The sequence below is a fragment of the Aegilops tauschii genome, chromosome 2 (genome assembly GCF_002575655.3).
Source record: "Aegilops tauschii subsp. strangulata cultivar AL8/78 chromosome 2, Aet v6.0, whole genome shotgun sequence".
In the NCBI taxonomy this organism is placed as follows: domain Eukaryota; kingdom Viridiplantae; phylum Streptophyta; class Magnoliopsida; order Poales; family Poaceae; genus Aegilops; species Aegilops tauschii.
The window spans coordinates 540,859,966-540,877,614 of NC_053036.3; the positions used below are offsets into that span (position 1 = coordinate 540,859,966).

Sequence of the window (17,649 nt, forward strand, 5' to 3'; positions counted from 1 at the left end):
ATAATTTTCAATGTAATTTTCTTTATTGTGGAATGAATGCTCAGATCCGACAGATTCAAGAAAAAAGTTTAATATTGACATAAAAATAATAATACTTCAAGCATACTAACTAAGCAATTATGTCTTCTCAAGCATATTAACTAAGCAATTATGCATTCAGCTAGCGAATACTATATCTCGCTTACTACGAGATACATCAGCGCCCGCCTTCGGCCCTCCTACTAGTTGGTTGGACTAGTAAGCGGTTTTCCTTTTGCGCGAGTTCATGTCACATGTTTCTTATTTATGCAGTGGGGTTTATTTTTTGATTCGGTGCATAGTGCATTGCTTCTCACCCGGCTCAGCCAGGTGGACCACTCTAGCTTGGTATTTTTTTTTTCTATTTTGGTTTTTGCTTTGTATTTTTTTTATTATCATATCCTTTTCTTTTTATTCTATTTTTAAGGTTCCTTTTTTCTTATTAATTTTCATTTTTATTTTGGGTTTCTTGGTCCTTCCTTTTTGCCATTCTTCTTTTTGTTTTTTCATTTTTATAGTTTTTCAGATATATGTTGACTTTGTTTAAATAAACATCGACCATTTATTGTATACATGTTGAACATTGTTTAGATGGACGTTGAATGTTTTTCAAAAATGACATGAACATTTAAAAAAATATATGTACATTTATCTGAATAGCTTGATTATTGTTATATGTTATGAAGATTTTTATAAAATCAAGTGAGCTAAATTTAAATTTTATGAATACTTCTTTGTTATGAACATATTTTTAAACCCATTTTATACGAATTAGATTTTTTAAACATTTTTTTGAAGATGTTTATGGAAGAATTATGAACATATGTTCAATGTTATTTTATTCTTTCTTTATATTTTCTTTTTTAAATGCACGTTGAAAGCTTTAAAGATACACCTCAAACAATTTTCTAAATACATGTTAAACATTTTTCAGATACAGGTCAAACATTTTCGAATACACTTTGAAAATTTTGGTCATACATGTTGAACATTTGTCAAATGCATCCTGAACATTATTCAAATACACTGTGAACATTTTTTAAAAGACAATATGCACATTTTTACAACACCCGTTTATCATTTTTCAAATACAGGTCGAACATTTTTTATAGACTCTGTGAACATTATTCTAAATACCCTGGTCATTACATGTTGAACTTTTTGAATACACCAAAAAAATTAAAATGAATGATGATAATTTTTAAATATGTGATAAACAATTTTCTCAAATACAAGCCAAACATTTTCTATAGATCGGTACAAAAACAGTAAATTTCTCAAACTATTTTCTAAAAGCAATGTAAAATCTAAAACATAAAACGTAAAAAAATGAAGCAGGAAAAGAAACCCTCGGGTGTGGCTTCCGTGAGAAGTGTGCACTCTCCCGTTACAGGCCTGGCTTATGAACGCGTTGCTGCAGGCAAAGATTATTCTGCGAAATATAAAGCATAATGTTGACTAAATTGGTTAGTTATCAGTTTTGTATTCCAATCTCACAAAAAGTTACAAAGTTTTAACAACTTATGATTTTGGCAAATATTGCCAAGAATGTTAGCAGCAAACCAATCAACAACATAGACCCACCTGCCTCCAGCTCGAAAACCACATTTGGTGCTTCAGGTGTCCGTTACTTCGTTACCCGTCACTCGCGCACACCCTCGATCCCTTCTGTCTGGCGAACTAGGCCGACCCATAGAACTAGGAGCCCCGCAAGAGAGCACCCCGCCATTGCCGACAGCCGCTCGGGCTTCGCTAGGTAGGGGAGGAAGGAGATTGGGGCGGTGGCGCCTAGGGCTGGTAGATGGAGCCCTCATGTCGCCCTTGGTAGGGACGACCAAGTTTTTTTGCGTCCTCCGTTTTTGTTCTTGTTGTTTTACCTATATCTCACTCCCGTTGTCTAACTTTCTAACGAAACATCCCATGGTCGTCGTACCTAGCTGCATGGCTGCAATGAACATGTATTCATTCATGTACAAGTCATTTCTTTCCATGAGTCGTGAACCTAGAAAGGCGAGTGTTCTCGCAAAGCCGATTATTCTGATAAGACGTGTATAGGTTATTGTGTGATTTTCCTTTTGTTGGACATATTTTATATGCAGTTGGAATCTTTCCTCAACATTATGGTGAACATTGAGATCATCCCCTCTCAAGTGTATTCGTTGCTCAAGGCTTCCCGTCTATTTGTTGGATGACAGAATGGGCTTTCAAAAACCATTATTGGGGGGGGGGGGGGGGGGGGATGCGGTACCGCGGCACCAGTCTGATTGCAATCTTTTTACATGGTGGTATTTTATCTTCCAAAGATTGATACCACGAAGAAGCTATTTTCAAAAGAATTTATTGTAACTCTTAATCTATACCACCATTAAAAGAACGGGGGGGGGGGGGGGGGGGGGGGGGGTTTAAACTAATATCAACCATCAAATCATATGCATCCAACGACCTAGATTGCTATAATGGTGAGTCCTCAACATGTTTACTGTGTAATCAATACCATCCCAAATATTGACATTATCAGTAACGACATAATTAACCTGTAATTAATATCTCACATTTCCTTTAAAAATATCCTACCTAATATCAGCATATATTTAATATTACCTTTTTTTTAACTCTCAATTAATACCCTCCTGATATCGACCTGATATCAACGCCGATTGCATGTAGTACCATTTATTAGTTATATTAGTCACTACCTTGTAATTTCTTGGATCTTTGATTCAAAGCAGTGTACGTGATAGTTGTGAGTATATATTCATAAAGTCACAAGCGTCTCTAAAAAGTATATTTTCTTGTGTCCTTTTCTGCAGTGAACGGCTGGAAAGTAGCGCAATAGCAGCAGCAAGCCAGCAATTCGGCCGCGCTGGTGGTGATACACTGATACTAGTAACGTATACGCCTAATCTCTGGCTTGGCATACTCGTGGCAACTTTCCAGTTGAAACGTATATGCACCTCCCTTCCCCCGGTTTATATCTCCCTCGCTCCCACAATCACATTCTCAAAAAAGTCATTCACTATACTCCTCCGGGCTCTTCTCGTGTTCCTTTAAACCAGAGAACATCCTCTTCTGGTTACAACATGGACTAATTGCATATTGGTGTTCCTTTGAATCACGGAAGATCCTCTACTACTTGTATACTCCACCGGGCTCTCTTTCAATTTCTCGCAAGGCAAGTTGTATATACTCCATATCTTGTGCTTCTTAACTACTCTAGATCTAATCCATGTCCGCTCTCCCTGATGTTTCTTGTGCTAGATCTGACTTTTTTCAGTCGCTATATATTTTTCTCTGACCCATCTTTATTAAGTGTTCATGTTGAATTCATGCTTGTCTTCCTTTTTTTTGCTGAATTCATGCTTGTGTTCCTTTGAGTCAGAATAATTAGGCTAATTATGCAATACAAGAGTTTAGATCAGATCTTGTGCGTAGTTAACTTTCTGTTCACTGATTACCACTCCCTTGTATTATCTTGTACATATTTTATCTAGATCTATCATGTTTTCTTGGACTTGTTACTTGTTGCTAATTAGATCTGAATTTCGTACTGGTACATGTTCACTTATTTTGGGTGCAAACATGTTTCTTGCTCTTGTTTGTTTGAATGGACTAAACTTGTGCATGTAGCTTTCCTGTGAGGAAAAGAACCATGTTTTTACACGCTGACAATGTGTAAATTTTTACAGAGAGATGGATAACAAAGGGAAATCCAAGGCCATTGACGATTACGTGCGAACGGCATCCCAGTTCCATCGTAGCAGCGGGATAGACAGCGGCAAAGAGATATGGGAGGACGATGCTGCCACCATTGCTCTTGGCGTCCGTCAACATGACAGGAGCCTTTTCCTCAGCTTCTTGGATGAACAGGTAATTAATTAATTATTTATGCCAGCCCCGCATATCATTGTTTACATCTACAGTGTACATATCATGCATCCTATTAAAAACTGATAATTAATTTACTGCTATGAATGCACATTGATAGGTAAAGGAGTATATAGAGTAATACATTTACACCCGTATATTAATTCTTTACACAAATATCATAAACTATATCATATATATTTAATATGTGTTTAGATATAGCCCCTCCGGTGGATTGTATATTATTGTTATGTTTAAAAGATCTCTCATTTAATGGGTCTTATGAGAGAGAATATATGAGTATTTTCGTTTTGGTGTGAAAATCATATCTAGATTGAGATATGGTGACCCTCTGTTTCCCATTAAGAGGTTGCACCGTAGACATTTAGCGCGCGTGCGACATTTAGTCGTCACCCTCCTCCTCGCTGGGGTTGTGCGCGAAATAAGTTGTCAAATCATACTTCCCTAAAGACCAACCCCAGCGGATCCCTCCCCTCTTGGCTGCGCGATCTCCATCCCACGATTTGCAATTTTTGGCCAAGAAATCCAAAAAAAAATGCCCCCTAATGAAAAGAACTACCATGACAGTTTCTAAAACTGCCAGCCCCACACCCCTCAAATGCAATGAAAACTGCCAGTGGACCCCTTCTGTTTGCCAAGCGAACATTCGCCAGGGAGTCCTAGTTCTATTGTATTAGTACTTCTATACATATAGTTGGCACCAATTAATGGTACTAGTGGAATTTTCCACATGATTTAGTGTAGTGGGCCGGGGTTGCTTGTTAATTACCCCAGATAAGACACCCTAGCTCTTATTGAAGAAAATAATTTTCCATATAAAAGAATATTATTAAGTTCCCAGCTGTATCGTACTACGATATACTATTTATTTGGTACATTATTAATGGTGCCACTTTATACATACTATACTCCTATACTCAATGAGAGAAGGATATGTTCTTCCACCATAATTTATAGTTACCAAGGATTACTACTATGGTAGGTTGCTTATTAGCTATCGTTCCTCCCCTTCTCCCCTCGCGCCTCCCCTCCACGCCCAGCCCCCCAGCTCCGCCGTCGCCGCAGGATGCACCACCTCCCCGCCCGCTTCCACCGCGCCGCCGCCGAGGGGCCGGCCACCATGGTCGTGCTGTGCCTCGGGAAGACGGCGGCGGGACGGATCCGTCCCTTGCTCGCTCCCCCACCCACCCTGCGTCACAGATCTCCTGCGCGGGCGCCCCCCTCCCAGCTGCTGCACGTCTCTGCCGGTCTGGCGGAGGGCGCGGCATGCCAGCCTCGGCCACGGGGCGTCGTCCCTGCAGTCCTCCCTCCCCTCTGTGCGTGGCCCAGCCCTGTTGGTGCCGCCGCCCATGCTTTGGGCATGGGATCTGCGACCGGTAACAAGGGCTTCCGCGGCCTGCCTTCCTGCAGGCGCCCCCCTCGTCACCGGCGACCCGTCTCTCCTCCGAGCCACGACGATGGCTCTGGCGGTGGCGACGAGTCTACTTTGCTAGTGGCAGTCATGAAGCCCTCAAAGCGAGTGCTTGCTGGGGCTGCTCCAGCCCCGATGACCTTTGACCTGCGTCCCTCCGGTGTCCTAGGCTGCCGGCGTCCTTTGCCGGGCGGCTCCGGCCTCGGCGACCCAGCAGTTGCGTTCCTTCCAGCTCGCCTGGCTCCCCAATGACCCGACGACTATGGCCATGGTAGCCAGGATCTGCGTCCCTCCAGTCCTTGCTTGCCAGCGTTGCCGATCACCGTCTCCCAACCCCCTTGTGGTTCGCTTCGCCGCCTGCCCTACACTGTACGTCTCAAAGCCTCTAGTTTTGCCAGGTCCGTGCTCGTGGGTTCAAAGGCGGTGCCACCCTTCGACGGTAGATGCAGCCCAACCAACCGCATTCCGACATGGTGGCTCTGACCGGCGTTCGCTTCCTCATCTTCGCTTCCAGATACGATGGCTATGGGATTGCTCATCCTCAGGAATCCCTGCTCGGCTTGCCGATGCTGGCAGCGGCAGCGTCCGCGGATGTCGTTTCCTTCTTGGAGGCGCTGTCAAGGCCCTTGGTTGCGCCCCTCTTCGAGCTCAAGGGAAACCCTAGGTGTGGTTCCTCCGGACCGGATGGCGACTGCGTCTCGGCGTCGTGCTCCTTCTTGAAGGCGTCATCTTACTCGCTCGCGGTGTCCCCGGTTTTTGTTCTCGAGATGTTGGTGCTTTTGTTGGTTCGGCGTTGCCACACTTGGTTCGGGCTTGTTAGGTTTTAGCTGTGATGTATCCCCTGTTCGAGCCGAGCATCCCTTACCTTTATGCTCCGGGCACCATGTTCACGCCTGTCTGCGTTCGTGTCATGTGTTGTACCCCATCTGTAATCATTCTATTCCTTCTACCAATGTAATGATACACAAGCTTTGCGTATTTGCAAAAAAAAGAAGTAGCCTAATTTAGAAATGGAAGATCTTCTAATCAGGCAAACAATGCAGATTAGTAAAGCCTAATTTAGTTTTTCATCCCGCTCCTCCTCCGACCGAGCTGAGGCACGGTGGTGGTGACCTACATGGATGCGGGGACCTTGGCAGTTGTGTGGACGGAAAATCTGTTCTCTAATTTCATCCGTCCAATTCTAACTAAGCTAGGGATACACCGTCCACAAATTCGATGGTGAAAGGAGGCATGTCGATCCGCGTTCAATATACTTCACAAATGGTACATTGGGACAGTGCTGCAAAGGGCGAAAGATGTCTCTTGATGCATCGATGTCACATTGATGTGCTGTTACATGGGACCCATGCGTGCCACCCTTTGACAATGACCTTGTCGCACTCATTGCCGAAATGTTTAAACCATCCGGCTTTGTTAATTGCATTGTCGAGCAATGCTCTATTGCCTATTGATAGTCGCTATAAGGAGATAAGGTCGCATACAAGGAGCCGACCCCACACAAACCTCACCGTACTCACCGACCATGTTGCGGTGTATGTTCTCCAACACCTCTATGTCCTACCTCACCCTAGGTGGCTTTGTTGCCTTCATCCTGAAGACCTCTGATGCCATGGTCTACTCTAGTTTGGTCGAACAAGCGGAGATTAGGAGACGCAGAAAGGTTGGGTGGGGAACAAAGATTACCAGGGACATTTCTGCCTAATTATTGCCTCACATATTGAGACAGTGTCAAAAAATTAATAAAATGTCAAATAGTAAAGGTCTAAGGTGGATGGGGAAACCAACATGTTACAACTTACAATAGAAGAAATAACAAATCCTCAAGGCATCTGCAAAGATGGGAGCATACAATTTCCCCTTATAATTGGTGGCAGGTGGCGGGGCAAGTGGCGGTGGCAAGTGGTGATATGACAATTGAAGCATAGGTGGAGAGTCCTGAAATGCATGTATCTTAAGTGCCACAAAGATGGAGGTCATGACTACGCAATCACCTAGTGGTAGCTCCATCGACGTCCTCGACATGAAGTGAAGGTGCCAAGCGATTCGGGGATGGAATCATATATCGAAGAACCGCACTGGTTTGGTGCGCATTTCAGACTCCAAGTCACCAACAGGGATAGACCACCTCATGACACTAAATCAATATATATTTGGTTTCTAGGTATGCTCTGCAACCAAGTACCCATTCCTACAATGTGCTCGATTAGTGCAATCATCTTAGATTTTCTCTTAACATTAAGAAAGTAGTTGTGTCTGGTTCTTCTCCTCCATTTCGTGTGTGAATTGTGACAAAGGCTTGTTATCAGTCAACACATTTAGGGAGACCCTAGATTTCCGCTCATGCCATAGGGGCCAGATCATCATGGCAAACATTGAGTCATAGGCCTTGTGCTTGTCTCTTAGCATGTGCTTACAATGTCCTTGACACCATTATTTACAGAAACATGAAGCACTTGAAGTGAGACAATAAAGGTTAGCCCATTCATGGTTAATGAAGCACAACCTCTAAAGGCACCCCCAGTTGATCAAAAGGGGTAAACAAACTACTTGGATGCATACCTTTAACCCAAGTATGTAAAGTTAAAGTTCACAAAGGCACCGAGAGTCAAAATCCTTAATAGGTACATGAGCAATGCCTTAAAGGCATGCTTAAATGCCCACAACCTACTTTCGGGGGTATTTCTAGTGTAAGGCATGACTTGTTCCTTGAAGCCTTATTTCTTAGCATACCCAAAGGAGGAAAGAAACCTCAAATTCATGCTTTGGTTCCCAAAGCCTACTTGTTGAAGCTAGTGGTGGTTCAACCGTTGGTAGTTAGTATCTTAGTTGGTCCAGTTGCAGTGATTAACTAAAATATTATACTCTGCCAAGGAAGCACCAAGTGGTCACCTTGTGTGGTCAAAAGTGGTGGCTAGTTGTAGTGATTGCAACTCTGTGATTAGAGACCAGGGGCGTACACCATGTATCCATATTGTTACTATATTAATAAGTTAAAACATGTATCAAGATGCTTTGAATTGTATCAATTCTGTTCAAGTGTAATTGAATATCTTGTATGGTTATACCAGTTGGGATGGCTGCATTTGGATTATGATTTCTGGGACAACATTCGACTTGCTTGTTGTGTATCAACAAGCTTCTAGCCATGCTTGCTTCAGATGTATCAATATGAGTAGTACATGGAAGAACCTTCGCGAGTCACAATTATGCCATTATCAACAACCAAGGATGCAAGCATTATTCTATGATGTGAAAGACATTAAGGATCATTAACCACAAGTTTAATTTAAGTGAGCTCCCTTCAGAACATCCAAATTGATGCATATTTTTAGGACATTCCCAATCAATCAGGAACTTATGTAACATTAATAGACATTGTGTTGTAATGTTGATTAATGTATCGAGTTAAGTAATTGTCTTTAGTTGTGAGATCCACCTGATAAGAGATTTAAAGAGCTAATGGTGTTGTCAATATGAGAATTGTTCCGAGAAAGAAACTACATTTCATTCATTTGAAGCATACCATCGGACGCAAAGCCTAGTGTGAATCTAGGGGAAACAAACTGTGTGTCTAGTACCTAAGTCATCCCTTGTGATATGTTTTGAAGGAGTGTATATACTTCATATTCATTATTATCTACAAAAGAGATAAACAAACGGTCATTGCATTCTCGCAAGATCAGCACATTAGTCATTCTTCTCTCAAATTGTGACGAACCGGTCACTTTGGGTGTTTTATGAGCGAACTAGCCACTCAATCGTACCCAACCATTATCCGTGTGGATGTGTCATGATGACTTAGCATGGGGCCCATAGTGCAGTCACTCATGAGGTGTTTAGTTTGCAAAAAAACACCCTGGAAACAAGCTGAGCTCAAGGGACATTTCCTTCGCATTCAATTTTTTGCAATGCACCCCTTGAGTTTAATCTTAGGAGGGGGGGGGGGGGGGGTCTTTTGCAAAGCCTCCTCTATCATCTCTCTCATATGTTCATCTCTACTCCGCTCCACCGCTCTTACACAAGTTGGCAGAGGATACACGCGACGCCCCCATGCCCATTTTCCTTCCCACCATTGCCTACTCCTACCATATCCATCTTCCTGCCATCGCCCATTCCCGCTAATGCTCTTTTCCCGCCATCTCCCTCTCCCGCTCCCACCATGGTCAGCTCATTTTATGATGACGCCAGCCTGCACGATTTTGCCATAGCCAAGCAACACCATTGCTCAGCCTTACTCTCATTTAGCACAATGGTGAGGAAGCTTCTCACCTCGTGGGACTCCATCGATGGGCGGCTCCGCAACAGCACCACTGCCCAGCGCCGGGGATGGGCGACTTCTCGTCTGGCATGGGCCGCTCCAAGTACGACACATCCAACTTCTCCTCTAGTATGGGCGGCTACTAAAACTCCTCCGACATCGAGCCAGCATCACCAGGGCTCTTTGCTAACCATCAGAAGATTGAGCAGGAAGATGCCGAGGAATAGGAGGCGCTCGAGGTGATATAGGGACAACTGCACAACAACATCGGTAGCAGTGATCATGATAAGTTCTTTCCTGCAAAGAAGGTAGTTTTTTGGGCTGCCAATGCCCACGATATGAGGCGTATGTGCCCACTGTGCAATAATAGGAGGCCCGCATGGTACACAACAGCAGCGCAACCAGGCAGTGCTCACAACATCTCTTTCCACTGCACAGGCCGAGGCGATCTGGCATCAGGCTGCCGAAGCAGAGCGCCTTGCTGCCAAGGAGCATAGGGTGACTAGCAAGGGTGCCTTTGCCGCCCTCAACTCAGTAACAAACTACATGTGCTCAATTTCAAATAGGAGAACATGCATCATGCCTACTCATTGTACTGAATATTCATAGCTGAACTTGATTCACTGCTAGACAGAACATGATATCAAATTAATACCATATTCCTTTGGTCTTTTTGAAAAAATATTCACAGATGGATTTGATTTTGTCAGGAGCATTTTGGGATGATAGCAAACAATTTACCTAAAATTGGTACCCCAAAAACCTTCGAACAATGTCACTGCCTTCTTTTGCCATACGACAAGCAGGGTCAAGTAGGTGAATGCACTTGTCTGCCTTGTGCTCCACACCATTGAACTCGGTATCAAAATGGTATTACGGTAGCCAAAGTCGAATTCTGACAAATCCTCCTAAAAATGAAATCTTTCTGCGCAAAACCTGAGCAGTCATGCATATATGTTCGAGAGAGGACTTGGTTTACTTACCTGAGAGCTTGTCTTTGGTCACCAGTAGCACATAGTCATCGGCTTCCATTCCCCCCTCATGTGCTTCAGCCCGCTGGTGCCGCCCATATCACCAAACAATAGATGCCACCGATGGTCACGCCTCCTCATCCTAGTCATGTCAGCGATGCCTAACCGACATGGTCCACACAGCCGTCCAGGGTACCTTCCACTGCCGCCGTCCGCCTGCATAGGGTCAGGATTTTGATGCTCGATTTGGCAATCAAGGGGAAAGGGGGCTCAACATCTTTCCAAGATATTTTCTACAAGTTAAAGCCTCCTAAGAGACTGCACTATGGGCCCCACGCCGAGTCAACACGCCACCTCAAACCCCGTTATGGTTGGAAATGACGGAGTGACCAATTCGGTCATGAAATAAACCAATGTGATCAGTTCATCACATTTTGAGAGAAGTGTGACCAATGTGCTCATCTTGCGGGAGTTGAGTGACCAATGATGTGTTTATCTCTCTACAAATTCCCTTCATAGAAACTCTTTATGAAAATTTATTTAAAATTTCCCTCGTTAAAAATGTCATGGTACAAAAGCACTACAAGAAATTGTTCAACTAGAATACAATAATTCATGGTAAAGAATGAATAATTGTTAATAGTTTTATTTTTAGAAAAGGACAAGTATACATTTTGTTCCATATTTTAATTTTCATCATAGAAGTTATGATATGCATGGCACTATCGGGGTTTGCTTCTATGAAACATCTTATAACAAGGCGACATTATAAGACCAATGGCATGTATGGAACATACCTTTTACGCAACTTAATACACCATCATCACATCAATTATTTCCTATAAAACTCGAGATACTAACTATTCACATTTGTAGTTTTCAAATGAACAAAAGCCTAATGTGACATGCTAAAAATTTCTCAACTACCATGATGCCACTATAGAATTTACCACACCCACCCACCCATAGAGAATTTGTCGGTGTACAAAAGTAGGGGCCTTTATGTACCCCTTTACTTGTGCGCGGGAAGTCGTGAAGAGCAAAGGGGCAAGGTGGATTCCCCCGGCAAGACCCTCGCCGGGGTGACTTGCCCAACACCAGCAAGGCCGCCACCCTTGAGCCTGAGAGTCCTGACACCATCGACAAACATCAAGACCAAGGCTCAGGGGCGCCTGCGTGGTGGCATGCAGATCCTTGTGAAAACCAAAGACCTGTAAATCTAGATGGGAACCAGAAGACGAAGACCCCCGGCAAGATCCTTGCCGGGAACAGACGAAGACCCCCTGCAAGATCCTTGCCGGGACGGCCACGAGACCACCGGCAAGATCCTTGCCGGGGACACCCACAAGACCCCGGCAAGACCCATGCCAACCCCGGCAAGTCCCTTGCCGGGGGCATCTACGGGGCCACAACCAGGCCCGCACCTACCAAGGTTTCGCTATCCCACGGCCGTTCCGACGCGGCAACCAGCCTGCCAAACTAGGCACGCACCTACGTGGCAGCGAGCAACCTCTAGGCCAACCAGTCAAGCACCTGCGTGGTGGTATGTAGATCTTCGTGAAGACCCTACCACCGCACCAGCGCAGCAGCCAGCCAGCCAACGTGGTGTTGCATGCCTCGTCAGCTTGGACGCGCGTCAAAGCAAGGCGAGGCGGCGACGGACGGGACGAGCTTCATTGTCGTCCCCGATAAAGCAAGAGGACGCATAGGTGGCGCATTAAATGCATTTGTCCTATGATGTCAGGGATAGACTTGTACATTGTAGATGCTTTCCACCTCCTGTGTGCCATTGTGGCGACCCCTTTGACATATAAAAGGAGTCCCGAGGCGTACTGAGGAAGCATTCGGACTTTTTGAACGGGGCATGCACCGCAGCTAGTTCAAGAGCTCAAGAACACCAAATATACACCAAAGCAAGACTAGGGTATTACGCATCGTTTGCGGCCCGAACCTGGGTAAAAAATCCCCTCGCGCTGATCTTTTAGACCTGCTCTTTGCGCAGCTCCACGCCCCGCCAACCGTAGTAGGGATTCCCTGTGATCCCATAGGCGTTGTTTTCCCCTACAGAATTTATATTGATTTTAGCATCACAAGCCTCTCCATGGCCGGTCCCCTTTGAAGGTCACTACTTGCAAATTGCAACCATGCTCACTTAAATTTAGTGTCCAAACCACACCCTGATTTGGTGTAGAAATCATAAACTAAATCAATGTTGTGAGTCATCTCTCAAATTGTTCATGGGTTGGGTTATTGGGCTTAGTGCCTCAGTATGACTATAGAGACGTGTGAATTGGTAGGACAAAAATATGCCTACGTCCCAAACCATGCACAGTACCTATCTATACATAGGCTGCCCATCATGGCCATGAGTGGGTAGTGCTAGCTTTGTTCCCTCCTATTCAAGAGTCTCCCTATTCAATTGCATCTCCCCCTCAATAAATAAATAAATTCAATTGCATCTCCCTTGATCTCATAGTTGCCCTACCTTCTCCACATCAAAATCGTTGCCTCTATAGGTAGTCCTCTCTTGTGTCCTATTATTCACAAATCACAGTCCTCCCCTTACTTGCGCCATGTATGCTTCATGTTGAGTTATTGTATTCCATTTCTCATTGCCCACCGATTATCGATCTCCACATAATCTTCCTAATCCTCATCCGGAAACTATCCATCCGAGATCTAAGGCCGGTGTTTGGTGAACAACTAAGGTTACACAGAGTCATCATAAAGAAGGTTGATCATAAATTTGCCGACTCAACGATCTGAATTTGTAAAAATAGACCTCAATCTCTTGTTCTTTTTATTCTCGTTCCTTGTGAATCTAAAAAGGCATTGCCATGCTTGTCTTTGGGATAAATTATGAAGAAGGAATGTTTAGGTCTCTATAGACATGACCCTTGCTATCTAGGTTGTGCTTGTAGTCCTTGAGGTAGAAGATTTTCATTTTCTCTGAATAACACGAGCAACCACACATTTGTGTTAGGATATGAAATACTTTTTGAAGGATACGTAATGATTTTTCACTTAGGTGGTTGGTCCATAAACAATCGAAATTGACCCATGATGAGGCCTTGCATTTCATTAACAGTCTTTTGTTGCTGGATCGTTCTCATCTCTTATCATTTGTATCTTTCGCCGAGATCTCTCCCCATTTTTTCACTGCCTTGCTCCCTATTTCTTTATCTCACCATACTCCACGATGGGAGCTACCTTCCCCATGAATTTCGATGGGGCAAAGATTGAGATACATTCCGCATTGTTCGTCTTGCCGTACGACATCTCCACCATGCACATGCCTAGATAAGGGAGGAGCCAGTGGTACCATACGGGAGGGACGTCCCTTCCATCATCGTGAGCTCATGGATGATGCTTTTCTTATCAAACGGTGGTGAATCACCTCCCTTCATGTATATTTGTGAGAAATTTTTGTCTCAATTGTTACTTGGGCTGCTATGATATGTACATAGTGACGGGCACCATGCATTTCCTATGTTATGCTTGAAATTTTTTCATTGCAATTTGCTCGATTACTAGATTAATTGGTCGATTGAGATGGAAGTTACACAACACTAGTGCTCTCCACTACTTCTGGTCAACCTTTTTTTTTCAATTTTTAAGATTGCATGACAAATTGGTTTAGCATGATTAAAACTGATGCTGTGTGATTGGTTGATTGTATTGCTCAAGTTACCTACAGTGTTTCTTGATTTTATCTGGCAACACTACATTTGTTCTATATTACACGACATGATAATTCTTTGCCCAAAAAACCCAAATATTTTTGCAGTTTTTGTTATTGTCTTGAAAGTTGAAATAGTGATTGTTGTAGATAAAATTTGCATTGAGGAAAGTTTACTCTCGTCGACTCTACACTCAGTGTGATCCACTGAGCAATGAGCAATTAGCAGTATCATATATCTGACATATGGATGGAGTTTACCCTTGAAACTACCATATGATCATGAGTTAGTAACTGCTCGTTGTCATTGTTGTTTTACTTACTGGAAATATTTGAACTAATGAGTGCTCCCCATAATGGAAATAATAAATTGTTGTTTCCTTTTCAGGATGATTCAAAGAGCGAAGAAGAGTCGACTCTACACAATCAGAAGTTGCCCCAAATTGGCGACACATACATAGATCCATTTCAGCCTGTGAACTCTTCTGCCTCTACTACAAAGAGTGTTGTCAAGGATTATACTGAGCTACACTCCCAAATTCCACTAGTGAATATGGATGCCATTGAAGATTTGCATGCACAATCATCGTCATCTTCTTCAAGGAGTGTGCCTAGTAATTTTGTTAATATGATGGCGATGCAGGAGGCATGCCTTCGTGCGTTGATTGACCCAGACCAGGAATTATCCTGCAAATTATGGCGTCAGTCCCCTAAGGCTTTGAAGAATCACTACGCTCTCGACGTTGAGATGGCATGTTCTGGGGGGCATGTGCCAAATACAAATGCTCCTGGAAATTCCCAGGTCAATTCACTTCTTCAGCTGATCAAGAATCCAGTAAACCAGTCTATGCGGCTCATTAATGTCAAGGGTCACGTACCTGCTCTCAGGTGCACAAAACTCATGCAATCTTATCTTCATAATTACCTTATTAAGCATCAGTTTCAGTCAGTATATTCTCAAGGTTACGTCTCCTATTATGCTATGCGTCCCTTGAAAAAATTGCAACCTTATATGGGAAACCATCCATTACCCTTTGTTGTATTTGACATGCAGTGCTGACCCAATTGGGAGCTGCTTTATACGACAGAAACTTGACGAAGCAACTACTGGAGAGATAGTTATGCTATATAAAGAAATCACGCCTCACATCCTTACACTGGCCACTGATGTCTTTCCCACTTATGTTATCCAAAAGGTTTTCTTCCTCCAATTCCTATAGAAGTTTGTATCTTGAGTCTCTAATTAAGGATGTTGAGATTAATTGGACATAAACTTCTGTACTTACCTTCCAATTTTTTTATAGCTTCTTGAGCATGGACCACATGTCTACTTCAGGATACTAATTGCTAATCTAATGGGGCATGTGTTAGACCTAAGCCTTCATCTCTATGGTTGTCGGGTGATCCAGAAGGTAAGCTGAACACTATCTCTTTTCTAACATCTCATGATGGAAGGAATTAAGGTGTGTTTGTAGAGTGCAAAACTGCACCTTTATATTTGGAAGGCCTCTACTTTGTAATGTCATGTAAGATAGAATATGTAATTTAGTCAAACCATTCATTCTCTCATTTATTCTCTTGTTAATATGTACATTATCTTAGATAACTTCTGCTATAAATATAATATAATGTGAAATGCATAAATAGTTTAAGCTGATTATGTTGCATTATGTTTTATGTTTTTACCCTGGTATGCCATATTGCTTCGTTGCAAGCTTGGTCACTGATGGTGTCTCTTTGTTCAGGCTTTTGAAATAAGCGACATTGATCAACAAATAAAGATGGCCACGGAGCTTGATTGCAACCTATTCAAATGTATATGTGATCAACATGCAAACCATGCCGTTCAGAAATGCATGGAGTGTGTGCAGCCACAATATATCCAATTCATCTATAGACGGTTATGTGGCAAGGCCAAGATGTTATCCACACATCCTTATGGATGCCATGTGGTTCAGGTAGTTAGTTTGGGCATTACACTTTTTACCGCTTCCTATCTTTCGACGTTTGTTTGGACCTTGTTCACTAATTATTCCTCCCGTCCTCGTGATCTTCTTAGAAAATGCTGGAGTTCTGCAAGGATCCTCAAATTATGGACAGGTTTATCACGGAGATTCTCGATTGTGTAAGGGAGTTGTCTGTAGACCCATATGGAAACTACGTTGTGCAGGTAAAGCGTGTAGTTGTTTGTAATTGATGAAATATTGTCGCGGCTAAACAAACAATTCACATGTGTGTTCTATCGACATGTTGCAGTACATTGTGGAGCATGGAGGACCTCGTTATCGACAAATTATTATGTTGAAACTTGCTGGAAGCATAGTACAGATGAGCCACCAGAAGCACTCTTCCAAAGTCATTGAGAAGTGCCTAATCTATGCCAGCTACCACGATTGCAAGCTTGCCATAAATGAGATCCTTTCTGCAGGCGGTGGTCAAACTGCAGATCATCTCGTGGTATGTGGCTCTTGAGGTCTTACCGCTGTTACTCGACACCCCTAGAGACATATAGTACACATGACTAATCTTGCGTGGTTGCCCTGGTCATGCAGGGCATGATAATCCACCAGTATGCAAACTGCGTGGTGCGGCAGATGATTGACGTGGTGAACGATTGGCAGTTCAACGTGATCGTGGATGTGCTGAGGCGCAACAGGGACACTTTGGTCAAGTACGCCCATGGGAGGCAGGTCATCGCGCAGGTCGAGAGGCTCCTCAATGGCATGGCACCGTCCCCCGACTCCTTTGGGCAGACATCGTCATCGTCCCGGCTCCTCTAGTGTGTTTTTAATTGCTTTTACAATGGTTTGCTTTCTATGTCTCTGTTGTTCTTCCTGGAGCATCAGTGATCGGCAGAAATTGAATTAAGGTGAACTCAGTTGCTTTCGTTTTCCCCATTAGGTGAACTGAATTGTTTCTGTAGAGGAGAAACGAACTATAACCTCCTCTGGTCTAAAGACTTGTCAGGCACCCAGCCTATACCATTATCTATGAATTGAACTATTTGTTTTCCATACCATTTTGTGAGGGCTTCATCAGTTAAGTTTAGGACTTCAAAATATCTTCCTGGTTGGTTTCACCAGGCATATGCATGTTCCAGGTTGTCGACCAGGCAGTTAAAAATAGTATACTCTTATGTAGCTAGACGGCTCATTCAGGCTTTGAATTCAGAAACATACACACAGAATATCACGTGATGCATCATTTAGGTTTCTTGTTTTGTGGGTGATGCATCATTTAGGTTGTGATGGGCAGAGTGTGGTTTAAGGTACCTGTTGGGCCTCGCAGCGTCGTCCAAGGCGTGGCTGTAGGCACTGTGGCAGATGGCAACTGCACTGTCAGTTTCTAGGATGAATGGTGCGCGGCTGCACTCAATGGCAAGGGCAGCTCCTTCCATGCACGCCGCAATACTTTGATCAGTTAA

At 43.5% G+C, this 17,649-nt stretch overlaps 1 protein-coding gene across 1 annotated transcript; it reads left to right on the forward strand.

Moving 5' to 3' along the window:
* Window positions 1–3,673: 3,673 nt before the first annotated feature.
* LOC109756019 (uncharacterized) lies at window positions 3,674–17,244 on the forward strand. Its single transcript, XM_020314892.4, has 8 exons — window positions 3,674–3,885; window positions 14,614–15,113; window positions 15,280–15,421; window positions 15,530–15,637; window positions 15,971–16,183; window positions 16,285–16,395; window positions 16,482–16,682; window positions 16,778–17,244. Exons 1-8 carry the CDS (start codon window positions 3,709–3,711, stop codon window positions 17,003–17,005), a joined length of 1,680 nt encoding a protein of 559 aa, XP_020170481.1. The 5' UTR covers window positions 3,674–3,708; the 3' UTR covers window positions 17,006–17,244.
* Window positions 17,245–17,649: the final 405 nt, after the last annotated feature.

Excerpts from the sequence above, each read along its gene's own strand:
- LOC109756019 (XM_020314892.4), top strand. The coding sequence starts at position 3,709 with ATGGATAACAAAGGGAAATCCAAGGCCATTGACGATTACGTGCGAACG. Across the intron at positions 15,114-15,279 it reads GGTCACGTACCTGCTCTCAG|TGCTGACCCAATTGGGAGCT; the intron begins GTGCACAAAACT and ends TTTGACATGCAG. Across the intron at positions 15,638-15,970 it reads GTTGTCGGGTGATCCAGAAG|GCTTTTGAAATAAGCGACAT; the intron begins GTAAGCTGAACA and ends CTCTTTGTTCAG.